The sequence below is a fragment of the Diabrotica undecimpunctata genome, chromosome 2, assembly GCF_040954645.1.
Source record: "Diabrotica undecimpunctata isolate CICGRU chromosome 2, icDiaUnde3, whole genome shotgun sequence".
Taxonomy (NCBI): Eukaryota; Metazoa; Arthropoda; class Insecta; order Coleoptera; family Chrysomelidae; genus Diabrotica; species Diabrotica undecimpunctata.
Window position 1 is genome coordinate 177,890,167 of NC_092804.1, and position 27,573 is coordinate 177,917,739.

Here is a 27,573-nt window from a genome sequence, read left to right on the forward strand (position 1 = left end):
GGGGCTTGAGAGACTGAGACCTCGGAAGTTCTAAAGAAGACATCACAGAGAATGTCGAAAACTCGGCACAGTAATAATCGACGCGGATTAAACCGGAAGCTTGTTGAGTAATTCCTGTAGTAGTAATAATCCTAGCTTTAGGTTTAATTTTACTATCCCTAGAAATCTTTCAGAACATGCTAGTTCTTGAAGTACAGTGAGACTTTTGGTCGAAGCGGTTACTTATAATAGTATATTTTGGCTTCTTGTGATTGGCCCTGTGTGAGAATAGGTAGGAGGGGTCTTACTAGTCGGTCTTGTTGTTTGATTTATTTTTATTATTTTGTTCAATACCGTTTTCTATGTTGCTGGAAACATTGAGATAAAAAAAACATGAGGCTTTTATTTCATCAGAGCACAGCAAACATTTGCTGAAAGCTATGCCCATGATCATTGCACATCTCTGCTTCGTTTGCTTCTCTGCAGAAGTCTCAATATTGATATTTAATTTATTGTTGATTTTTCTATCCGGAAACAAGTCTTAAATCTTAAAATTTCTAGATACAATTTAAAGACAATTTAAAAAAAGTGGTTTGTAACAAAATATATAACAATCCCTCTATATATTTGAGTTCTGTATATTATTATGTCCTTATTTTTTTATTTTTCACGCCTTCTAAGCAAATAACCCAGATAACAGTTTTGTTTACTTTATGATGCGTTGCCGCAACAATCAATTTGCTGGTGATTTGACGTCTTGACGTAAGCAATAAGCACATGACGCTGCTACGTAATACGGCTACTATCTATCTATAGATCGACATGAATCTCAGTTTCGATCATCCTAATTGGCGACTTCAGAAAAAAAAAGAAATACATTTTTATTAGTTTCTCTACAATTACTGTTAAAAGAATTAGCACAGGGACGTACTCGTAAACAATTCATTTCAAAGAACCAAAAATTATTTAGTACGTACGATATTTATGACAAGTACAGATTTTTTGGAGGCAAAATATCACAAAAAATGGAATCCTCAAGGGTTAATGATAAGTAGAACAACAACAGTTCTTTCAAATACTAATTACCCCAAACACTGAATCTCATCGTTTTATTAAGCTCTTTATAGATAAAAATAAAATTATTACCTTCTACGATAGAATTTGACAGTACTTTACAAGCATTGATAATTATAGAGAATATTACCTGTAGTAAGGCAGCAGTTATCACATACGCTGAAAGCAATCCAGTGCACCAATGACTGTAGGTATTTGGAATCGATTTTATATTAGCTTCTTCTATACCTTTCATGTCAGACGGAAACTTTATCCACTGATGTGATTTCTCCAAATTCTGTCATTAACATTATCTATGGTTTTATATACCGTCGTATGGTGAACTCCGAAATCTTCAGCAATACCTGGTTGAAATTCAGTATCACTAACGTATCGCAGAAAAATCTCCAACCTTTGTCGAAAGCAAAGTGCACCTCCTCTGGTTTCATCTAGCTGTGGCAAAAAATAATCTGATAGAAAGTCTATACTTTCGCTTTCAAAACGCAATAGAACCTTAGATTTACTTGGACTTGGATGCTTTTTCTTTTCTTGTAGTGTTTATTTTTACGAAAAATATTTAAAACCACAATTCTACTGGTGTAAGTATGCACACTCTACTAGAGTAAGTATTTATTTGAGATCCCTTAACAAATATTAAGGAATTACTAATTGTAGAATAGTCTTCTTTTTATTCAACTAAAAAGAAGTAAGAACTGGAAAAATTTATGTATAACCTTATACTTTTAGTAACTACTTGAAAACAACAGAGATTACTTTTTGTTCCAAGTAAACTCTTTTAAATAAAATAGTTACTGTTCTTTGATTCAATTACTATTAAGTAAATACTTAAATACGAGGAAGTAAAAGCAAATACTTCTTTTTATTCAATAGACTCTTTGTCACTTTAAGTGACAATGGCCTAGATGCTATCAGCAGTAAAATTCAGAATGACTCGTCAACCCCATTTGAAATACTCAGGAGGTTAATGCAGGGAGACGGGCTGGCGTGTCAGCTTTTTAAAATAGCGTCAGAAAAAGTTGTACGAGACGCAGATTTACATAGCAGGGGAACTATATTTAATAGATCAGTCCAAATTCTAGCATATGCTGACGACGTAGACATTATAACAAGAACCAGGACGAGAACCATTGAAATCTTAACCGAGCTAATAGTAGCTCATAGTAACATATAAATAAAAAAAAAATCAAATTCATGGCGACTAACATAAACACAAGACCTGGAAATGTTGAAGCAGATGTAATTATTATTATTATTATTAAACATAAGCATAATAATAATAATAAAGACGTCATATCTAGGACACATAATGCGCCATAGGGAATTTGAGCAGCTCCAACTAATACACTCGCGATCATAAAATCCGGGTCATCTTGAAAATTTCAAGTTTCTTAAATATTTTTGCCTCTGGCGCAGTAATAACCTTTTTTGGCTAATGTATTTTTTATTTGTCATCAATGTTTGTTTTAAAAGAAAAAAATGGTTTTTTATTGTTTTTATTGACATACGAAAAAAAAAATGGAAAATACAGAACGTGGTAAAAAATCAGTGAAATTTCAATGACTAATATCGTGTATTGCCTCCCCTTGCTCTAATAACCTCTTGCAGACGACGGGGCATACTCTCAATTTTTCTCCGTATTACATGTTGTGGTATGTTATTCCACTCTCTCACTAACAGATCCTTAAGCTCTTGTGTGTTGTTAGGAGAAGGTGTATGGGTTTGAATACGTTTTTTTCAAATCGTCCCAGAGATGTTCAAAGGGATTCACGTTCGGAGACCTAGCTGGCCAGGGCACCCTCGTAATTCCAACCTCGTCCAAGTATTACATACTGATCCTGGCAACGTGCGATCGCACGTTGTCCTGCATAAAACGGCGTTTTATCCAAGCCCTGCCAGGTTGGGCATAACATGTTCTTTCGGAATCTCAGTAATATACCTTCGTGCAGTTAGGGATCCATTTTCGATGAAGGGTAATTCTGTGTGGAAGTCGAAAGATACAACTCCCCAAGCCATGACCGAGCCTCCACTAAATGGCATTCTTGGAGCAATGCCAGCTTGTAAAAATCATTCACCGGTTCTCCTCCAAACTCTTACACGTCCATCGGATCCAGTTAGGCAGAAACGGGCAGAACACTTGCTTCAATTGTTATTTCCCCAATGCGCGTATTGTCGAGCAAAAGCTAGTCGAGCAACTCGAGGCACCCGGCGAAGTGGTGGTCCTCTAGCCATTACCCGAGAAGATAGTCAAGAAGAACAAAGTCTTCTTCTGACTATTGCAACACTAAAATTGCGATTTCGTACTTCCTCTAGACGATTTTGATGCATAACCGCAGTTGAGGTCCGATTTGGTAAAGCTTCAAACACAAGGAAACGGTCATCTAGTGGCGTGGTCGTTCTTCTTCGTCCAGAGCCAGATCGTCTGGTTAGCAAACTTGCCTACTGAAAACGTTGAAGCACTCGTTGAACCGTAGAAAGGCTTACGCCAACAGTTCTTGCAACTTGCTGTTGAGTGTGACCGTCTTCCACAAGTGCAACAATTTGTGCCGTTTTAACAACAGTCAAAGGCAATTAGAAGGCAAGATTGAAGGTAAAAGGGGCATAGGACGAAAGAAACAATCTTGGCTACGAAACATCAGAGATTGGAAGGAAATGAATTAATTCATCAAGCCCAGAACAGAGATAAATTTGCCATATTGATCGCCAACCTCAACAGAGAAGGCACTTAGGAGGAGGATACATAAGCAAGGGCAAAAGGACAAGTTTCTATTATGCCAAAAACAAAGAAATTTCATTAGTAATCTACTAGTAAATTACAAAATTAAAAAAAAATTACAAAATTACAAAAAAAATTACAAAATTACAATTTTTGTTCTAAAAGAAAAACAATATTTTAAATATACTCGTAATATAAATCGGTCAAGTCTGTTTTTGAACGAGTTGGTAGAGGGAGCAGAAACAATGTTATCATTAAGGTTATTCCAGCACTCAAAAACTCTATTTGGTAGAAAGTTCTGTATTAATCAGAGAGATTTCCAAAATTGAATTTTAATATTTTACATGTTGTAATTCACGTTGTTGGCGAAGTTCAAAAAAATTTAGGTTAGCCATACTAAGTCTTTCTGCATAAGAAGGTCTTCTCGGTCCCAAAGGAATTCCAGTGGCTTTTCTTTGAACGTTTTCCAACAAAGTCTTGTCTCGAACCAAATCAGGATACCACGTTGGTCCAGCGTATTCAAGTATAGGTCCTACGTAAAGAGTGTAAAGTTTATGGAATGACTGCATTAAAACTCTCGGAAATCACCTCCGAATAAAATATAGTCTGGAGTTCGAACGTTTACAAATAGAGATAATATGGTCGGTTTAAGTTATGCTGCTGTTTACGATAACACCAAGGTCGTTATACGAGAACAATTGAAGGGGTGAGTGGATGAAGGAAGTAAGTAACAAAAGTAAGTTTTTGAGAAATTTAACTCCAAAGTTTTATTGCTGGAACTTTTTTATTAATCGATTTTTTAAACCGATTTTTTTTATTCTCACAGGTAGGATATGTATAAATTTTATTGCAAAAACAAAAATCCCCCCGATTTTTAAAAACTTATTAGAAAAATATATATTTGTACTTACCTCTTTTATCCAAAAACTTTTTTGTGTTAGAAATTATGTCTATGCCAAAATGAAGGGGGTATGTGGACTTACCTCCTTTATCTAGGATAAATATTTGCATTTTCTTTTGAATAAGAGCTATAACCAGGAAAAAAATAACATGGATGTCAAGTAAACACTTATATTTTTGGTTTTACAAAAGACTGACAAACACTGAATTTCTAAGCAGCTTTTGAATCAGTCTAAGGATATTGTACCACCTTCTTAAAATTTTTGTTGCTCTATGATGGCTTCATAATACCACTTATCCCTTTCTGGAATGAAGCAAAGCTGTTCTTTTAGATTGTCTACCTTTTCTTTGCTTAAGGATCCAGTATTTTGGATATGACTTGGAATGTTGAATTCTTCAGGTAGAAGGGATGAGAAATTTTTCTGCTTGAGGATATATACCATTTTGAAAGGTGTGTAGTAATCGTAATACTTTTTGAAAAGGTATGATCCAAAGATATCTACGCGAATCCACTGTATTCCAGTTTTGAAAGTAACCTTTTCATTAAGAAGATCTTTTTTTCTATTCATTAGTTTCATGGTTTTAATAATTTTTTCCGTGTCTCTAAAGTGATGTTGCATGTCTATCACCATATTTTTCTTGGTTGAAGAAACAATCACATCACGATATTCATCAGGGATGTAAATGTTTTGATGTTTCTTTAGTCGTTTCTCAATACGTCCAAATGATCTATCCGAGTCTAAGTACGAGTGTTCTACCTCTGGAAACTTGTGCTCAATCGTTTTAAAGATGCCTTTGCCCACAAGATACTGAAACAAATATACCATAAAAATTTTTTTATTTTGCCAAGCACACGAGTCCGTCCACAAAACTAGATGATACTTTCCTTTGAAGGCTGGATCCACTTCGATTGTTCGTAGAAAACAACTAAAAATTTCCGAGCTACCTCTGGAAGCTTGATTTTCGGTCCATGTGCAGAAAACGGTTTTTCCACATTTTTGGTTATTATGTGGATTTCTAAGTTGTAAAACCACATTTGTCTAAGATAAAAGGCTTTCGAGGTACTAAGCCTAGGTAGGGGCATAGTTTGCTTTAGATCCAATATTACATACACAGTGTTCTCTGATTTGCTACTAAATTCTCTATCTGCTTTTTGAGATTCAAACGCTGATTTGTAATTTTCAGCGTGCTCTTCATTACTTTTGCCAGAATCGCATTTGCTACATGTATCGCTTTTGGGATAACCAAAAGACAGATTAAATTCATTATTAAAAATGAATCGGTATGTAGCCTCTTTTATTTGAAATTTTTCATTTCTTCCGTCATTTGTCTAGGTAAAGTTTATGCATTCTAGGGATCGAAAGTTGCGGTGAAAGATATTTTTTGTGAATATTACAATGCCTGGAGTAGTGCGACTCTTCTGCTGGGAAACTTTAAATATGCTCAATGACGTAAGCAGCAACTTCAGCAGGGGTCTTGTTAGGTCTGACTGCGTGTTTTCCCCTTCTGTCCGGTTCAGGAGCATTTTTCCCTAATTTTATTGAAGTTTGGATTAGGTCAACCTTTTTCAAGCTGATTGCAAACAAGGAAATGAAAGCCCGTTTGCATACGGTAGTTTGCCGGCCACTACAAGTTACATTGTATTGGTAGGTGGCAGTTTTATGCTTTAATGCTCCAGTTTTCTTTCTCATTGGTTCCCTTTTTTTAATGCTCTTAAAAAGAAGGCAGTTTTTTGCATTTACATCTAGTTTGTAGTAGGAAGAAAATATTGATTCCCTTTCTTCTACAGTTATTGACTGAGAACACTTATAACGGCAATTTTCATTGCACAAAATCCCAGAGTTAACGGTTTTAGCGGGTTTTACTTGGCCTATTTTAGAAATGTAAGCCAGACCACTTTCTCTGCACTTGGCACGTTTTCGTGCTTTCCATTCTTTAATCTTTTTCTGTCTTTTTCTAGTTACTTTTACTTTGAGTGAAAATATTTTTTTCTTGGTTTTAGTGGGCCAATTAAGAGCCTCTTCATTTCCATTTTCAGGAAGAGCAACGATCTCATCATATGGAATTTACTTGTAGTTCAAAACTTTTTATTCTTTGTGGTATGGATGAAGGAAGTAAGTACTTTATCTTGTTACTTACCTCCTTCATTCACTAGATATTTAAAGTAGTATGGTCAATTACCTCCTTCATACGCTGGCTATCTCAGTTATTTTAAATCATAGAAGGCTGGGGATAAGTGGAAAATTTAATTTAGCACTTACCACCTTCATCCATGCGGATAACTCATTTTCTTAAAAAATGTCACTTACTCCCTTCATCCACTCACCCCTTCATTTGTTAATGACCAAACCTTAAGATTAATAAAACGATAAGCTTACTGGCGAACAACCAATCCCACATATTCACTTGTCGGTAAACAATTAACAACTGTCAATAGATGCACTTATCTTAGAAAAATATACATGAAAAATGGAACCAAATCTCTCTTATAACTTATTTTCCGTTTCCCCCCATTTTTTCTTTACCGCGTTCTAAAAATTCTTAAACGTTGGTAAATAAATCCAACTCCTGATTGAATCCTCAGACTTTCTGTACATAAAGCACACCTAAAACTGTTTTTTCTCCGTCAATCGTGATTCTAAGCCGCCTATGTAGTAATACATCCATTGAAAAACATGGAAAACCAACAGAAATAACATTTCAAGGGTAGTTTTTAGTGCCGGATCGAACTGAATCGTCATCGGATGCCTGTAAATATAAGGATTAAAGCTGGAAAATTCGTGAAGAGAATCGATTTTATAGGAAAAGTTTCCCAGCTATGGGTGGTTTGCATGTACTAGATTATAAATTTTATGAGTTATTTTATGTCTTCAAAACATTACAGATAAAAACTTCTTGAAACTTTAACAGTTTAACAAGTTTTATAACAAGTATGTTCATAGTTAAGTAATTTAATTAAGCGTTACGTAGAGTTTGTATCATCTTTCTTGGCATATATGTTGTAACAATATAGGATGGGATATAAAGTTGGGAGCCAATGTGTCGCAAAAAATTCTTTGGGAACAAATTGTTTCCCTCGTCTAGCACAGTCTCTCAGGTGTGAGAAAGTCTTATCTTGGGACAAATAGAACAGGATATTAACTAATCGTTATTAACTAATTAACTAATCATATTTATTGTACAAAAAAAATTAAATGCAATTTTAGTATTAAAGAATACCGAGACACCTATAGACGAATACGAAATGAAACATAGAGGTCAGAAAAACAAAAAATGGGAACAGTTTATAAAAAGGATGGAAAGCGTCTTCTATAGTACACAAAAACAAATATGGAGATTTATAGAAAAAATAGGGAAAGAAATGACAGAATTGAAGGAATACAATAAAATATCCGCAAATGAATGGGAAAGATATCTGACGGAACTGTTTAAAGAAAAGGAAAAAAATAATCAACACAATAACGTACCTGATTTAAGACACGAAATAGAAATCAGTTTTCAGGAAGTAGAGATAGCCATAAATTCACTCAAAAATAGACAGTCACCAGAACCAGATGGAATAACCAACGAGGTTCTAAAATACGGAGGAGAAATTATAACCCTAGAGATGACAAAACTTATACAAAAACTGATATTGCACTGTAAGATACTAGACGTATGGGGAAACAGTATCAGGGCCGCCGCTAAGGTATTGGCCGCCCGTGTGCAACTTAATATTTGCCGCCCCCCTCCCAACATTTTAGACATACATACTATTATTTAAAGAAATGTGCAGAAGATGCAGAATATCACAATAAAAAATTTGTAAATAGACAAATACTTACTTGAACATTTTGACCAATCTCCATGATCCAACGTCCGTATATTATCCTAATGTATATCCTAATATCCCATCCTAATATCCTAATTTAAACGTCCATTATCCGGAAAGTTACATATAATAGAGAGAGAAATGGCTGATTATCGAATTTCTATGCTTGGCATCAGTGAAACTCACTGGAAGGGTAAGGGGCATTTCCGAAGCGCCTCTGGCAATACCATTTATTTCTTAGGCCACCAAACAGAGAGCATCAATGGGGTTGCAATTATAATACCACCCACATTCCAGAACTACGTAAATGGATATGATGCAGTTAATGACAGAATTATACATCTGAGACTAAAGTGCTCAACATCCATCCTCCACATCATACAAATATATGCCCCGACAGCCACGGCAGAACAAGCAACACTAGAAGACTTTTATATGGCTCTCGAAGGTGTACTTGATAAAATACCAAACAAAGACATAGTGGTGATACTAGGCGACTTTAATGCCAAACTTGGAAGAACGAATCTAGATGACCACATGAAGATGATTGTAGGGCCATATGGTCTAGGAGATAGGAATGAGCGAGGAGACCGACTATTAGAATTCTGCAACCAAAGGAAATTTTCTGTAATGAACACGCATTTCAAGCATCATCCGCGTAGACTCTATACCTGGAAATCACCTGGAGATAGAACAAGAAATCAAATAGACTTTATTCTGATCAGTTCGAGATGGAAGTCTTCAATTACCAACGCAAAAACATTTCCAGGAGCAGAATGCGGAAGCGATCACCAGCTCTTGATGGCTGATTACAGAATACGTTTCAAGAACATACGCAAAGCTTCTCCCCGTTCTTTTAGGCTAACGGACCCCGAATTAGCTACCTTTAAAGAGAGAATTGAACCAGCACTAACCAGAATAGAGAACAATCAGGCAGAACAAAGTGTGGATGAAGCCTGGACAGATATTAAAGAAACCATCGTAACAACAGTGAACCAATGTCGCCAACCATCTATAAATAATAGCATTAAACCGTGGATCAGCAGAAACACGTGGAAAGTGATTGAACAAAGAAAGCAACTTAAAGTTGGCCCCTGTGATCAACAGACATATAAAGCTCTCTCCAGAGATATTCAACGAAGATGCCGAAAAGACAAACAAGAATACATCTCTGAAATCTGTCAAGAAATAGAAAATCACGGATATCGAAATGAAACCAAAGATCTCTTCCGGAAAGTGAAAATTCTTGCGAGAGAATTTAAACCCAAGAACTATGCAATAGAGGACAAACATGGTATTATCATAAGTGATATCGACAGAGTGTTGGAAACATGGAAAAACTATTGTTCAGAGCTCTACAGGGAAGAACACGTAAATCTAGGCCACACTTCAGCCCTCGAAAACATCGCATACAACCCTGAACCTGAAATTCTGCTGTCCGAGATTGAAGAAGCCGTAACTCACCTCAAGAAGAATAAATCCCCTGGCTGCGATGATATCACGGGAGAGCTCCTTCAGAACATGGGAGACAAAGGATGTTACATAATGTGGAAACTTTGTAATAAAATTTGGAGATGCAGAAAGTGGCCCAGAGAATGGCGCACATCATTGTGCATACCAATCCATAAAAAAGGAACAACTACAAAGTGTAGTAATTATCGTACCATCTCACTGATTTCCCATCCAAGCAAAATATTACTAAGAATCATTAAACGCCGTTTGCAACAATACTTAGACAAACAAATTCCCCAAGAACAAGCAGGCTTTGTCAAAGGGAAGGGTACGAGAGAGCAAATCCTTAATATGCGGCAGCTCATAGAAAAGGCCCGCGAATTTAAAATTCCAATAATAATCTGTTTTCTAGACTACCAAAAGGCATTTGATTGTGTGAAGTGGGAAGTTCTCTGGACAGTTCTTCATGAGATGGGAGTTCCAGATCATTTGGCAATATTAATTAAAAACTTATACGAAGATAACTCAGTTAAAATAAGAATTGAAAACCAGCAATCTGATACCTTTAAAACCAGCAGAGGTGTACGACAAGGGTGCATACTATCTCCAGACCTGTTCAATTTATATGGAGAATACATAATGAGGAACGCACTCGATGGATGGAGAGGCGGCATCTCCATTGCAGGAAAAAAGATCTAAAACTTAAGATTCGCAGACGATACAACACTGATAGCAACATCTGAAGAGGAGATGTCGAGACTGATAAAGAGAGTAAAAACCGAAAGCAACAAGTGTGGGCTCAAGATTAATAATCAGAAAACAAAAATCATGATCGTAGACCACGCGCATATCCTCCAAACAACAGGCGCCCTAAATCAATTCGAGAAAGTAGACGAGTTCACGTATCTAGGATCTTCCTTAAGCAATGCAGCCTCCTCCCATACGGAAATTCGCAGAAGAATAGGGATGGCCAAGAACGCGATGAGTCGACTGTCAAAAATATGGAAGGACCGCTCTTTATCCAAAAAACTCAAAATGAGACTGGTACGGACACTCATTTTTTCAATCTTCAGTTACGGTGTCGAAACATGGACAATAAAATCAGAGGATAGGAAAAGGATTGACGCATTCGAAATGTGGTGCTGGAGACGAATGCTACGCGTCTCGTGGACGGAGCACAGATCCAATCAGTCGATTCTCGAAGAGCTAAACATTCAGACCAGGCTCTCCTCTCAGTGTCTTGCAAATGTTTTAAAGTTTTTTGGCCACATTGCGAGAAGAGACAATGACAACTTAGAAACACTAATTGTATGCGGAAACGTAGAAGGACGTAGAGGCAGAGGACGCTCACCTATCCGATGGTCAGATCAAGTACAGAAAGCCACTGGAGAGACATTTTCCGAGTCCATGAGAGCAGCCCAAAATCGCAAGAGATGGAGAGAATTGACAGCCCGCATTGTAGGAAATCACGATCCTCAGCAATGAGGAAACGACAAGAGAGAGAGAAACGTCCATTAAAATAAACCGCGAATAGAAACATAAACACATAAAAAAACTAAAAATGCACTTTTCGGGCTTTCGTCTCGGAAAACTTTTTGACAATATCTTTAATGTCCAATGTCGCACACACTTCATGTTCTATAGATAACATTGCTAAAGCAGAAAGTCTATCTTGTTTCATTGAGGATCGCAAATAGTTTTTAATAATCTTAAGTTTTGAAAACGACCGCTCACCCGTAGCTACAGTAACAGGTAGAGTTAGGAATATACGTACTACCTATTATAGTTAAGTTGGGAAATGCTGATACAAGATTATTTTCGTAAATATATTCAAGAATATTAATAGGATTTTTTTCTGCGGAAAAAAATGGTTGAATAGCTTTAGTTTCTTTATATAAATCGGTTGCACATTTGCAACCGGATTCATATTTGCAGACCATTTTCCGGGATCATATGAAACCAAGTATATGCTGGAGCTTCCTACACTGCAATCCAGATTAACTGGAACATTAATTGTTCTGTCTTGGTTGGTGGTTTCAACTTCAGACGTTTCAGCATCAACACTCGCACTAACGCTATTATTGTCATCAAATCCTCCGTCTCTATCCACAGGAATATTCAATTGTTTGGTACTTTTTTCTATGGTTTGGACTTCGCTTGAAGTTGAAGGTACTAAATTTATATCCGAGTCTTCTATATTTTCATATATGTTTTTCATCAAAAATGATTGCAGTGCACCGCTAAGTTTTTTTTCTCCTCAGTTTTTGCCATTTTTATTTTTCTATATTAAAAGCCTGAAAGTCGTTTTCTTTTTCTTTTGGACATTTTAAAATTATCACTTAAGAACGAAGCCGGGCGAATTTAACAAAATAAATCCAAAAACACTTCACAAAAGTTGTCCAAATAATGTTTCTCCAAATAATATGTAGCCGTAACGCGTATATGAATAAAATTGCTCTGATCTCGACGTTATTTCGAAATTATATGACTGTATGAAACGAAATATGAAACGCATTTGAGTATTATCACGTACTGAATAATTATTAGTATTGTTTTATTATTGTATTTTATTAATTATGATATTGTTTGGAATATTAGAATTCACAGAATTATCTGAATCATTACTATTTAATTATTTGAATTTATTTTCGTTTTAAAAAAGTATTATCATCAGTGGACTCCTTTTGGCCGCCCCTATTGTTGGCCGCCCGTGTGCGATGCACACTTGGCACACATGGTAGCGGCGGCCCTGAACAGTATAATGATACCAATGTTTAAGAGAAGAGATAAAGAAGACTCCAGCAATTAAAGAGGTATAAATCTACTGAATACCGCACTTAAGATTACCACAAAAGTCCTAATTAGCAAAATCAATAAATTAACAACTTTATTCGATAAACAACAAGGATTCAGATCCGGAAGATCCTGCGTAGATGCCGTATTTGTACTAAGACAAATCACAAAAAAGGCAATCGAGTACAATAAATCAGCATATCTATGCTTTATAGACCTGACCTGACATTAACCAGATGTTAATTATTTTGTATTAAATTCTACCTTAAAAATGTTATTAAAATTAATTATTAATTATATAAATACGTAATTAATGCAGTATTATCGTTTCAAAAACAAAATTCGATTGAAATGTCAAATGATGGTAGTTCAGATTTCTTTCCTAGATGGCGTCGTTAGTTTACTGGACAGACGGTGTGACTTGTCATCATAGCCTTTTATATAGATAGATAATATTATCGCGACTATACGATCTGAAGTTAACGGATTAAGTCCGAAGTCAAATTCTTCTCTACACATACAAATTTGTCTAGACGTAAAATCATAAATATTTGTTTGTTACAGGTGCATTAGCTTATGCCGAATTGGGCACGATGAACACCTCCTCAGGGGCGGAATACGCTTATTTTATGGACGCATTCGGAGCTCCTCCGGCGTTTCTGTTCTCTTGGGCCAGCACTTTGGTGCTGAAGCCTTCGCAGATGGCTATAATATGTTTGAGTTTTGGAAAATACGCCGTAGAAGCGTTTGTTACCGAGTGCGAACCACCGGAAATTGTTGTCAAGATGGTAGCCTTGCTGGCAATGGGTAAGTATTTTGCAACGGTCAAAATTTAAGTTATTTTATTTTATTTAAATCTATAAGAATTATATATAATGATTCCAAGCTTTGTGGTCATATTGGGAATACTTAACCTACATACTTCTAATAAAGGGACCTATTATTTTTTAACTGCTTTACTTAAGAGCACAATTGTAAATCTACTTTTTACATTTCCCAATCTTATTAAAAGTGTAATGATTTGTGTTTTTGATAAATTTTCTAATTTCTTTTACGAATGATTATAGACAACATGATAAAATTTTTAATTATTTACTACAAGGATTATTGTATAAAAGTTCTCCAGAACCCCTCCATTATTTTCCAGAGCATCCTGAAGTCCTCCAAAGATTTCTAAAGTATTCTAGGAAGGGTTTAAAATGTACATGACTACATCAAAGTCCTTTAATAAATGTAAAACATTCAAAAATAGTCTTAATTAAAGCATTCCAGGAAATACTAAAGTCCTTCAGAGCCTCTAAAAACATTCCAGAGTATCCCAATCTATTTTAGTGGCATTTAAAATATTGTCTATAATACAAAATACTAATCAGAAGCCCTTCATATTACTTGAAACATTTCAGGAGCTTACATACTACCTTAAATACTACACTCAAGTCCTTAAATAACATTCCAGAATACTTGAAGTCGTCCCAAAATGTCTAAAATATTCCAAGTACATCTTAAAACATTCGAGATTGCCATACAATTCTTCAGATATACTTAAAAAATTACAAGATAGCATTGAAACATTTCTGACCGTAACAGTGCTTCAAAGCTTCTCTAAAAATTTGGATGAAATTAAGCTTCAAGAGCATATAAACATTATAGGCTACTCTTAAATTGAAAAAAAATAGTTGAAGGGCTTCAGATGCAGTTAAAATAATGCAGATCCCATTTCCAGATATACAGAAGTCTTTAAAATATTTCAAGAGACTTTTAAAATATTCCCGATAAACAAAAAGAGAAATCAAACGATTTCTACCTGGCGAAACCGAATTCAAATTTTTACCACTGTGCCTTCTAAAACTTGCAAAGCAAACAGCTTGATAAATTACTCGGCAAGGGAATCAAAAATTGCATTCCACATGCCGTTCATCATGGTCAAAAATTCGTAGTGAATTCAGTTTCTGATACTCCAAACGGAGTAAAGTAATAAAACATAATGACGGTATTAGATTTTTGTTTCGATCCAATCATCTGACTTCAATGGTTTTTAATATCAAATAGGTCAAAAATCGTGAAACGAACAGTAACTCTCTATTTTAAAGTAATATTATACTTGTTGAGCCTGCTTGTAGCTCCATTACAAAAAAGTAAAATCTTATTAAAAAATTTTCAAATAAGAGAAATAATTTTTATCCCATAAAAACTTGTTGTTTTGGGATTTCTCTCGTTTAACCTATTTCGTTCTCGCAGTATATCATCCAATGAAACTAATCACACATAAAAACCAAAAAATTCTAGATATTATTTTTCGTGCAGAACTTCGTAGGGTAACAGTAAACGAAAAATATCGGAGAGATGCCCTTGGGAAATCGTAGGGTCAGATACACGGCGAGGCATTAGCCTCTAAAGTGAGACAAATAGCTGTACACCTCACTGGAAATCAACGGCACGTTCTTGCACAAAAGAAAAATGAAAACACGGTTAGAAAGGTAATTTTTGTATTGAAATACGTGATGTCTGGGCTCTTAATCCTATCTCTAACGAGTTTTGGTCCTATTCTAAACGAATATTTTTCATATCAGTATACCTGTTGCTTTGGATAATAATTATTTGCAGCTACAGGTTTTTTGAGGCAAGTAAAGTAATATATTTTCATTTAGGATGCAAATCATGATTCGGGAGGATCAACTATTTAACCATTTAGGGATAACGTTGGACTAGCAGTCCGCAAATCTAGAAAAGGTGCGCACAAATTTATTATAACTTGTATTTAAACTCATGCTTTAAAAATAAAAGTTAATAGATATATCTTTTTCAAATTTTGAGTACTATAAAACACAAAAACCCAAATTAAACAAATACAAAACAACTATTTTTAAGAAATTAGATAAAGACTAAATAAAAAACAAATGTTTCGCTGCTGTCTTCGAAAAGTCAATTTTCGCTGCTGTCTTCGGAAATACCATCTTGTAGGCAGTCGAAGCAAATACATTTTACGTGTTCTAAGCATACAAATTTTAATAAGGAAAGCCCAAAATAGAAGAAGACTTTGCAGAGGTCATCGCCAACCTTCGCTAAGAAGACGGCACCTAAAGAAGAAGCATACAAATTATTGGTATTTTTGACATATATATCTTGTTGGCCTATTTTTTTGTCTACTACAGTAATAACAACGACCTCGACGATTAGATTCTGGATTTGGGGCTGGAACAATTTCTTCTTCAACATGGCAAATTTCTTTTATTCTTAACCTAATGGATCTAGGAATACGTTTATTCAAAAATCAACTGTACAGATGATCGTTTACTAGTTCCATGCCAAGGGCAACTAGAAAATGTCTTCTAGGCATCTTATCTATCCCATTAGATTTATATTTGTTTATTACAAATGAATTGATACCGGCTACATTTATTGCAGAGTACAAAATTACCATAGGCCATCGGCAAGTGGCTCGAGTGCAATTGTACGCATACATTTTATCAACTAGATCTACTCCTTCTTTGGATTTATTATAGTCAATGATGATTTCTGGCTTGCCCGTTAATTCATCTAGGAAATCGTCGTGGTGCATCGTTGAGAGTAAAATAACGTTTTTGTTTTTTCTGGGTTTATACGACACAATCGTACATTTTTCTCTAAAAGCAAACATACTTGTTTTTCTGGTCTCTTAGGATCAGTAAATTGAAGTGGAAGCTTTCTTTTGTTTTTTCTCATACTGCCTATCATAGTCAGATGATGCTCGTTCAAAAGAAGATCGACCAAGCAGAGGCTCGTTAAAAAATTGTCCATTGTTATATCTCTGTGAGAACCTGATATAGGACTGCAGAGGTGAGGAACGAGGGAAATGTTGCTTGTATCAACTTTATAAGGGTCAGGTGGCTGTTGTCCAACGTACACCTCTAGATTTGCGGTATAAGAAAACTTAGCGTCTACTAGTGCATAGATTTTTATGTCGTATTTATTAGGTTTATGGGACATATATAGCCTAAAGCCACACTTGCCACGAAAAGCTTCCATGTTTCCATCCACTGTTGTCTATGCCGATAATGAAAAATGTTCAGGTAAATTTGAATTATACACATCGAAAAATTTTCTCACAGCTGCCAATTTGTCATATTTTTGCCTCTCTAATCGTGTTCGTTTATCATCAAAACGGATGTGTTTGAGCAACAACTTTAAACCATGCAAGGGACATTTTCAATCTAAAAATCTCTGGCGATGAGCCGTTTGTCCTAAAAAGGTCTTCTACATTTCTGTGGTTATTTTTGGTTACCCCAGCTATATATAAAAGACCCAATAGTGCCCTAAGTTCTAAAATATCTGTGTTTTTTGCAAATTTATTACTGGGATTATAAGAACACAGTCAATAAAGATATTCGTTTTGTCTACAGTGGTTAGCAAAATCTCTTCAATAAAAAACAACTCCAAATCTTTGATGCACTTTTCATGTGTCGTATTTCCCTATTTAATCCAGGAATTTTTACCTTTATTAAATTGTCACTGCGAGTTCGTATCCGGCGGTTTCCTACATGTTTCTTCCATTCAGTTGTTCCATCCTTACCAATGAAATGCGACACTCTTTGTGGAACATTCAAGACTTCTGAGATTGGCTCCTCAATTTCTTCTTTTGTGTCGGTGTTGTGGTCCTATATCTCTACGAAATCTCCTTCCAAACTAGCATCGTCATCGTCAGGTTCAACTTCTGGTTCAGAATTAGAGAGAAATTCCGCATGCAGCTTTTCAAGATATGCTTGTTGCTTTTCAAAACTCGTATTTAAAAAATAACTTTATATTTGAAGCTTACGTTTGAAGCTAGCGAGCACGCTACGACCGAAGTCATAACCAATTGTCAGAAATCGACAAATAATTCGGCACGCGGACTTTTATAGTCCACACGTTAAAGGATAAATAATATTCTTTCGAAATATCGGAAGTTGAGATACTTTTTCTCGGAGTGTCGAAGGTTCATGTTATTTATTTTTTTTAACGTTGGCTTTTATTGTGTTATCGTTTAATCTTCACTATTTTTATTTATTTATTTGATACAATACTAATGAGCATCCTAACTGTTGCAGTTAAAAATATATTAGTTCCCACCTCAACAAATCGTTTCTTTTTGTAAAAAAAACGAAATGTTGATTACTTTCCACACATCACTAAGAATAGATTTATGTCTTCTATTGGTTTTTGTTATCACCTTAGGTGTGGAGAAGATCCATTGTATAAGGTAGTTATGAAGGCAGGTTTTATGTAAACACTTTTTTACACCAGTCCAGGGCTGTCTGCCAGCGCTGCCTCGAATAGAGAGCTGGTCTATTTTTCATGCCAGTGGCCCTCGTCCGAGTCCCCTCTAATCCCTCGCCAACGGTTGTAGACACGTATAAACACTCGTTACAGTCGCTAGCGTAACAGTACAACAAACGACTGACTTTGCCGAGAAGGAACTGGCGTACCAGTGCGACTGACACTAGCTTCTGGATACGTGTAAACGTGCCTGTCCAGCGCTGTCCTAGTCAAGCCCTGGCATACTAGTGAGACTGGCGAAAGCTACTGGATACGTGTAAACGTGCCTTCATTTTTCCATACCAGTAAAATTCTTCGTTTTAGTTTTCTAAATCAAAAAGCAATATTTTATTGTGTTGAGATTTTTTAATTATACTAACCCCTTCGATCTGTCTTCATACAAGGAAATGGGTTTATTTTTTGGATGCTTCCAATTTCATCTAAATTCTTTTCACCATAAATGGTATATGGTTATACGATTCTGAAAATCGACCGGTTTTCCTACGTTATGCGTGAGTTTAAGGGACCATGTTCCGGCTGACTACAGTGGAGTGTTCACTATGGTGTGGTGATGCCAAACACTGGTGTGGTTCATCAGTGATTAAAAGTCTTCCAGTGGAGATTTTATTTAGAGTCCTAAGTACTTCAGTTTATCCACTCGTACAATATCTTGATTTTTATCTGGATCCTTGTTATGCCTTTACCCCTCTTACTGATAACCATGGTTTTTATTTTCTTAATGTTTTTTTTTTAAGCCAAACTGTTCCCCAGTATCACAACTAGTGTTTATTAGCTGACTGTATCGTCGGCATAACGAATGGTATTTATATTTTCAACATTTATCTTCTGTACAGTTGAACGTCAAGTACTTGTGTAAATAACTCTTCGGAGTATAAATTAAATAGTAATGGTGAAAGTACACAGCCTTGTCTCACCCCTCTACTTATCTTTTGCGTATCAGTGCTATTTATATCTAATGTTATCACCTGTTGGTTCTAATAGAGATTTTTCACAAGTTAAAAAGTTATGTCCTTTTAGTGCGATAGTGAGACTATTTAGAGATTTAAGGCCCGGTAGTCTGTACATTTTTGTATATCTCCCTTGTTTTTGTAAACAATTTTTTCAACAATCATTTCTCCAACTTCTCCAACTGCAGCATATAAGATCGGCGGCCGACATCGCGATGCAGATGAACCACCACGAGAAGTGACATCTTCGACGCTGGACCGTACATGTAATCACCTCGACTTCTGGTTAGCTACTAGGGTGCCCAGTTTGTCTGTGTGTGTAGATATAAAACCCATACCTATCTAAAGATCCTCCGATATGATTTCTCTCGAGGATAGCTAAAGGAAGCGTACCACAATATATTAGGGTTTTATAACTGTCACCTTCGGCCGTGATACCAAATTGCGTATACAATTTCGCAGGACTTTGATATTGTAAAAGCCTTTGTGCTTAAAAACTAAAGTTCCCGAACACATGTAGATTTAGACCAATGGTTTCCCAGAACTTGACAAATATTAATACGTGTTAGCCAGTAACGAATATTTTATCAAACAGTTTAATACTTGTTTTTTGTTTCAGTTGTCATTTTGTATATAAACTGCTACAGTGTAAACCTGGCTACGAGCGTTCAAAACGTCTTCACTGCAGCCAAACTAGTCGCAGTTCTAATTGTAGTTTTGGGCGGCGCCTACAAAATGATTGAAGGTAAGTTCCTTGTTACATTCTACTAATGTAATAGAATAACATTAGGATTTGTGTCGTAATTGAATGTTAGGAATTTTGAATTCAGAGCATAAAGAAGAGATCCATTATTTAAAGCATGGTGAAAATTTCGGTTTTCGGCGTTTTCAATAGTCACTTTGAGACAGTCAAATGCTTTTCTGTTGAGTAAGAAGATTTGAAGCTAACGGAGTTAAGAGAATATAAAAATTTTATTCTACAATATAGTTAAATCATTAATTGGTGATGCTGGGTAAAGGCTTAATTGATACCGGAAAATGATGTAAACATGTATTTTCTTAGTTAGACAGGAGAATTTCTTGTGGTTAAAATAACGATTGTTGCAAAAGCGTACTTAAAACAAAGGTAAGGAATGCCGTATTCACTGTACCTGCCTAATTCAACTCTCATAACGTTAAAACGACCAATTATGTTGGCACATCTGTGGCCCTAATGTTTTGGGAGTCATAAATGCCAAAAGCTTTAGCTTAAACTATGTCATGGACAGAACAGAAGATGAAGTTACTGCTGTTGATAACTTGGCAGGTGGTATTTTTGACCACCAACTTCAGCCTGGAAATCCAAAAGGGTTTTATTAAAGTAATATCTGACTGTTTTCTTTCCCAATTTGTATAAGCCTTTGCAATCTTTGTAAATTTTAATGATACAAATCCTAGGTTCATCACAAACTTGATTGAAGTTAATAAAGGACAGGTGCAGGATAAACATATTCTGGTAAGAACAGTTCTTGATTATTTTTTTGGTTTATATTATAGTAGGTATCTTTTTTCTTGTGGTGTTGCGATTCCAGAAAATAGAGACTCCTTCTTTGTATCTCGTTTTCTCAGGCCTCCCTTATCAAACCCTTTCCCCTAATTAAACAACTGAAATAAACCGTATTATTTCTCAAGTTATGTCCAAAGTAATCTAATTTCGGTTTTTTATCGTGATCAGCACTTCAAGTTCTTTTCCCATTCTGCCAAAAACTTCAGAATTCGCCACTCCATCTATCCATGAAATCCACAGTATTCGTTTATAGCACCAAATTTCACAAACATCCAGCTTGTTTATAAATGCTTTCGACTAAGTCCAATGTTTCACTTCGTATAGAAAAACTGGATTATATATTATTTGTGGTTAGTTTGAGGTCTCGACATTTAATGAATCGACATAAAAATGAAGTTAATAAATGATAATCTAGCCTTTGCTGCCCGTTGTTTCATCTTCACATAATGGTCATCTGGTATTTATATTAGTACCCACACACAAACCAAAACAAATCCCATTTCCAAGGGACATGAGATTCTCGGGGTAAGGTGTTCTCATTTCCGAAGATCAAAGACTCATTGTGGAGTCGGTACCTTCTTGATCCCCATCTACTTCCACCCCTTTCCAATCGCAGCCATACCATTTAGGAGGCTTTACTTTTTTTGGTCTTGGTCTGGGAAATGTGGAATTCGAAAGTCCAATTATTAAAGTCAATTATTATAACTAAGTTATCACACAACTTTGTCCGCAAAAATAAGAATTCCACCTCTCACATCCACCTCAAAACAGATTCGCCCTGGTCTAATAGGTCTCTTCTCTATTTTTAATAGCTATTTTTAATATCCGACGAGCTAGTCCAGGTTTGTCCTTGATCATTAACTCCCCGTCCACAGGTATTGTGTGTGCCGGACTGTCAGCTGCAGATTTGGCAAACAGTGTTTGCTTTCGAGTCCAGCCGTATGCCGATTTTTTCATTTTGTTATTTATCAATTTGAGTATTTAATATTAGGTGTTCACTGACTATCATGTAATTGCTCCTTTGTATATTTAGGTCTAGCCAGTAAAGTGTACTTACTTTGCAGCACTTTCATATTTGCTGCAAAAACCACTTTATTGATTCTTTATCTGACGTTTTTGAGTCTTCCTCAATAACGTTCACTTATTTTCCCTTGTCCTTATCTTCTACGGCATGTTTAAAAAAATTTTCGGAGTATAAATTGAAGAGAATTGAGGACGATATGCGTCCCTGTCGTACTCTGTGTTGTATTGATACAAGATCTGTCAACTGGTTACCGATTTTTAATTTTTATTTTTATATATTTTTATATTCTCAGTTCGCTGTTCATGTATATTATTCCCATATATTATTTTTCCACCTTAGTATATTGTTTTTGTATAATATCATTTATACACAGAAATTTTATAATTCCTCAAGGACAAATATGACAACAAATGTTAACAGTTATGATTCTCTTGAAAAATTAAACAAGTTCAATATCACATTTTCATTGCGTCAATGAGAAAAAAAATGTGATAAAATAATAAACAAGCGTTAGATACTTTTAGAGGATTCCTACAATTGACTTTTACGTTCTAACTCTTAATAAAATATTTAGCAAGGTTGTGGGAAACACTGAATGGCGTAGACTAAATAAAGCTTTTTATACACAACAACATTAGTTATAATGTTTGAGGCGGTGTCAATAAAAGTAATTTTTTTCCAAACTTTTTAATAGAGACTTTTAATGTCATAATTTACCTAAAATAGAGTTAGAATAAATTTATTGACTTCTCAAGAATGTATTGTTTATTTATTACCCCATCTGAATAAAAATAACCCTTTATTTTTAGCCCTTTCGTTATTTGGAAGGATCTGTCAGTTAGATAGAGACATAATTCCCCAGGCATTGATTCAATTCCAGGTGAAATACTATAGTTACTAGGTAACAAAGGATTACATATTATTCATTCTATCTGTATCGCTGTTTGGAATTCAGGAAAATGGTCATCTGAGTGGTGTACCCCAATTTATATCTCGCTACACAACAAAGGAACTACCACCAGATGTAAAAACTACCGCACACTGTCACTAATAACACATGCTAGTAAACTCTTGTTATATATCATCAAAAACCTATCTACATTACCAAATACCTCAGGAACAAGCGGGGTTTGTAAAGGGTAAAGGTACAACGGGGAGACAACTCATTGAAAAGTCTAGAGAATTGCAAGTATCTATGATTATATGCTTCGTTGACTACCATAAGGCATTTGATTGTGTAAGCTGGATAAATCTGTGGTTCATTTTAATAGAAATGGGCACACCAGTGCACCTGGTGACACCTATTAAAAATCTGTACCAGTCCAATATAGCAACAGTACGACTAAATCAGAAGTTCTCAAACCAATTCAAGACTGAAAGAGGTGTTAGATAAGGATGCATGTTTCCACCTGACTTATTCAACATTTATGATGACCATGTTATGAGGATGGCTTCAGATGGATGGGCCGGTAGAGTAACAGTGGCTGGTAGGGAAATCTCCAATTTAAGACTTGCTGATGACACTACACTTATAGCAGCAAATGAGCAAAAAATATTTAATCTCCTGCGAAGATTTTAGTACGAAAGCAATAAAGTTGATCTGAAAATCAATAAAGCTAAGACAAAAATAATGGTGGTCGACATATCCAAAGAAAAACCAATTTTAACTTCATATTAGAATATAAACCAACACATTCAAGACTTTCAGGAAGTTCAGATGTCAGGAACAATAATAAAAAAAATAAACATTCTAAACTAAAGGAAAAAGATAAAAACAGAAATGAAAATTCTCAAATAAATATATTTTTCACAGTACTTTTTTTCTTGTGCAATATTTTTATTTGCTCGCAATTCACTAAAAGTCTTCTCCAACCTCAAACACGTTGTTTGTGTTTCTAAAATCGATAGATTTAATTTACAACTGACCTTACCCTTCGAAACGGGAATAGAAGTATCCGAGACGCAAAATCTGACCAATATTTTATCCCTTTACGGCCTTACGAAGTTTGTGAGGATAGAAAGACGATGGCAATGAAGAGAGGACAATTATCATAAATTCTTAGCCAAATCAAATAGTGAATCAGTCACAAACGAGGAATTTTCGAGCGTACGGTTAAGGGTTCGAAAAAGGGGAAAATGCTTAAGAAAGGGTGAATTTAAATTCGATTTAATATTAAATTGATATTGAAGATTTCTGGGAAGTGTAGTGCAAATGATATTATAATCTTTTTTCTTTCCAATGAACTGGTTAAAATGATTACGATTTTCGAGAAAGCTGTGTTCAAAAAAAATATAGTTTACAAGTTACAAGTTTACAAGATAAAACAACAAATATTTATACATTATGATTTAAACTAGAAAATTATTGAAGAATTAAGCTATTTAAAATACGTTTTAGAACGTAAACAACTTTGGAAAACATCCACCTGCAGACAAAGTTCATAAATAATGAGTTTACTTTCAACAATAATACTAGTATAACAAACAGGTTCCCCTGTTTTCCTGTTTATCGATACGATATTGTAGCATGCAGAAAATTCCTTAAAAACTATCGGATACTCAAAGTATAAAATTTATCTAGTACGCCCCTGGGCCAAGTTTAAATATTTCCCCAATTCTCTGATTAAATTTGTGATTTAAAGAAAAAAATCCAAATTCCAGTTATAACTACTACGTTAAATATGGTTAGATTTATTTGTATGCGTTAGTTTTGAGATTTTAGCTGGGTATGATTCAAGGTCATTTTACGATATAATTTGAAGCATGTTTGTCAAGAATTCCGGTTCGCTTGCCCCTTCAACTTGATACGCGGAATAAGGGACGGTAGAAGCTGTATAAGGAAGGTCGAAGAGAAGTCAGGTTTGGAAGATTGGCGATTGAAAGCAGGCGTGTTTGGTTTAGTCGGAAAAAATCGGCAAATTTGTTAGAAAAAGTGATTAATACTCAAAGTAATGTGTCAATTCTGATAAAAGTAGCCACTTTTTTTATTTTCTATGCCGTCTCTCATCTGATTTTTAAAACGGCGTTTTACAACAATTTCAGTGTTTAGTTGTACCTGTTCCAATTTTTTAAGAAGCCGAGTTTCCAAAGTTTGCATTCCAGTGCTAGCTTCAATCGTCATTTTTTTATCCCTGGTCGTCGTTCCAGAATATAAATTGGAACGTCGTTTCGTTTTTTGCGTGACAGCGAATCTCCAGTTCTAATCCCAGAAATTCTAAAGTCCAGTGAAGTCCAGAAATTTAAAGTAAACAAATTTTAGTGAAATCCAGGAAGAAAGAACCTTTTTCTTTCATCCAGCAGGAAGTTTCCTCAAAGCGGCGTCCCATTTTAAATAGCTAGAGGACCTTCTTGTGTTTTGTTTGGCCGTTAGTCCAGGAGATTCATGTAAGTACCCTATTTTTGTTTTATTTTTGTAGTTGCCCCAATCCAACACCCTTGCCATTCTTTTATCCACGACCCAGTTTCTCCAAATAAACCCTGAGCGCCGTTCGCATAAGTTTCGTTTACTTTGCTGGTCCTATCTCTACCCAAATAATTTCTGTCCCCAATTTTCAACACCCTATAGTAATACCCTAGGTGGTAGGCAAAATATTCGTTACAATATGATTAAATATAAATAGTCACATAAAGGAATGGAAGTATGGACCAGTTTTGTCCTGGTATTATACCAAAATTACCGACAATATTTTTATTATAAAACGAATTATCGAAAAACGAAAATGAAACACATTTTTGCATAAGATGTTTTCGCTGTGGCAAGTATATTTTTAGGTGAGAAAATGAAAGGGAAAGGTCAATTGAAAGATGGCAAGAAGAATGGAACAACAAGAAGGATGTGGCACAGTGGACAAAAATACTGATCCCGAACATAAGAGATTGCTTGGACTGTGACCACTGACGACTGGATTATTTCCTGACGCAGGTGCTCACAGGACACGGGTGTTTTAGAGCCTACCTCTCTAGGTTCGGAAAGGCTGACACAGATGAATGCCTGTACTGTGGATACTCGGACACTGTGTCACATACGATGTTAGATTGCAGTAGATGGATAATAGAAAGGAGAGAGAGAAAGGTGTGAATTTTATTACAGTGAGAGAAATGATTGAGAGAATGATTGGAAATAAATCAGGTTGGACCAACATACACAGTGTTGGTACACACAACATACATATTCATCAAATTTTTCGAAACTTACAGCCCTTCGAAACGAAGTTACTTTCGAAAGATCGACATAGGAAAGTGGAGGGGATAATTGTTTCAGCTCCGTTTTTTTTTCGAGATCGGATGTTCAAATTGAAACACGTAGGAAAAATTTACATTATCTCGGCTTCCATTGCAGCTAGAAGCCTCTTGTTTTTTAATCTGGGGTAGCTCGTCGAAATATGAACTACATAGTTTTCACTGGCCGGGAAATATGGGAAACCTTGGAAAATTGAGTCCATTTGAAATTCACCGATAATTTTTTTTTAATTATTTAATTTGGCTGGAATAATCTGTCTCAGTATTAATAATGATGATATAATTTTCAACCCCCCCCCCCCTACCGATATCTCGGAAAATCCCCTAAAATTTAATTACCTGAAAATTACCTGAAACTTAATTTATAAAATATATAAGTATTATTACATCGAGATTAACATTTTCAAAACCAGAGGGCACAAGAAGCAGAGGACGACCACGAAGGAGATGGATTGATAATGTGGAAGAAGACCTACAGATTCATAGGATTAGAAGATGGAGGGAAGTTGTCAGGAATCGACAGAAGTGGCAACTTCTTTGTGAGCAGGTAACTCAAGGATCATCATCGTCATGAATTTCGTGTTCAGTAACCTCGAACACCTTCTAAGTAATAAGTTTCGACTGATTTCGAATGAAAATAATATAAAACTCTAGGAAACGAGGTCCACCCTGGGTACCAGGTAGTTATGCACTTTCAAAATGCATTTTTCTTATGCACAAATGCAATTTTTCATTTCTTTATGATTGCATTGGTTCACAAAATTTCCTGACGCTCTCACGAATCGAATACAACAAACTGCATCTCAACCCGTCTGACTGCGCCAATTTTCAAAGGTTCATTGCTTCATTTCCTCGACTATAGTCGGTTCGCTATATTTACGCGGGTTTCGGATTAAAAATTTTATTGTAAGTACCCAGTTTTAATTACCTGCTCTTTGGGGAAATATCAACTGGTCAAATGAAATGAAAAATAATCCATACCTTTTTTTAATTAAATAATAATGGAAAATCTTTTATATAATTGACAGTATAATACAGGAGAATTACTTCATTAATGGAGTCTAATGTGGCTAATATAAACCTAATAATAATTTTATATTACACTTCACACAGAAAATATGGTCTATGTATATTTGTTCCATGGAGAGAATTTCTAATGAAAAATAAAAAAATTTAACTTGCCAACAAAAATGAAAATCAGTCATTATCATCAAAAATATCATAATCGTCATCATCATCACTGTCATCACCATTAATTGTTATTATGATTGGACTTATTTCGTTTATTTTATTTTCACGAGTCCACCAATCTTCTATTAGTTTCTCGCACTTGAATATACAGTTGCACCACACTTCTGGAGTTACAATTGAAAGTGCCTTTCGCCAAGTTTCCCGAACTGCGTCATCGCTATAACCATTAGGCCCAATATGGTTGTTATAATATTGTTTTGCTATTCCCCATATATATTCGATGGGATTAAACTGGCAATGATACGGTGGCAGACGTAAAACTTGATGACCGTAACTTTCAATAATCTGATCCACAACAAAGGTTTTTGGTTTTGCGTGGATATTTGCCAAGCGTAATAATTCTGATTTTAAAATATGTTGTGTAAATGGTATATGTTCCTTTGTCAACCATTCTTTAATTTTATTAACAGTCCAAGAATTCGTTGGACTTTTGTTTAATACTTCAGAATGGTAAGGTGCATTGTCTAAAATAATTACGCTGGGCTCACTTAAACCTGGGAGAAGTTTTTCATGTAACCATTTTACAAACATTTCAGTGTTCATATTATCGTG

At 35.3% G+C, this 27,573-nt stretch overlaps 1 protein-coding gene across 2 annotated transcripts in view; it reads left to right on the forward strand.

Annotated features, from left to right (window-relative positions):
• Window positions 1-27,573, forward strand: part of sbm (L-type amino acid transporter sobremesa) — a 212,956-nt gene that overhangs the window by 116,895 nt on the left and 68,488 nt on the right. For both annotated transcript variants that reach the window (XM_072524115.1, XM_072524114.1), the window contains exons 4-5: window positions 13,287-13,529; window positions 19,581-19,706. In XM_072524115.1, the coding sequence (XP_072380216.1) occupies window positions 13,287-13,529; window positions 19,581-19,706 (369 nt within the window). The remainder of the gene's footprint in view (window positions 1-13,286; window positions 13,530-19,580; window positions 19,707-27,573) is intronic.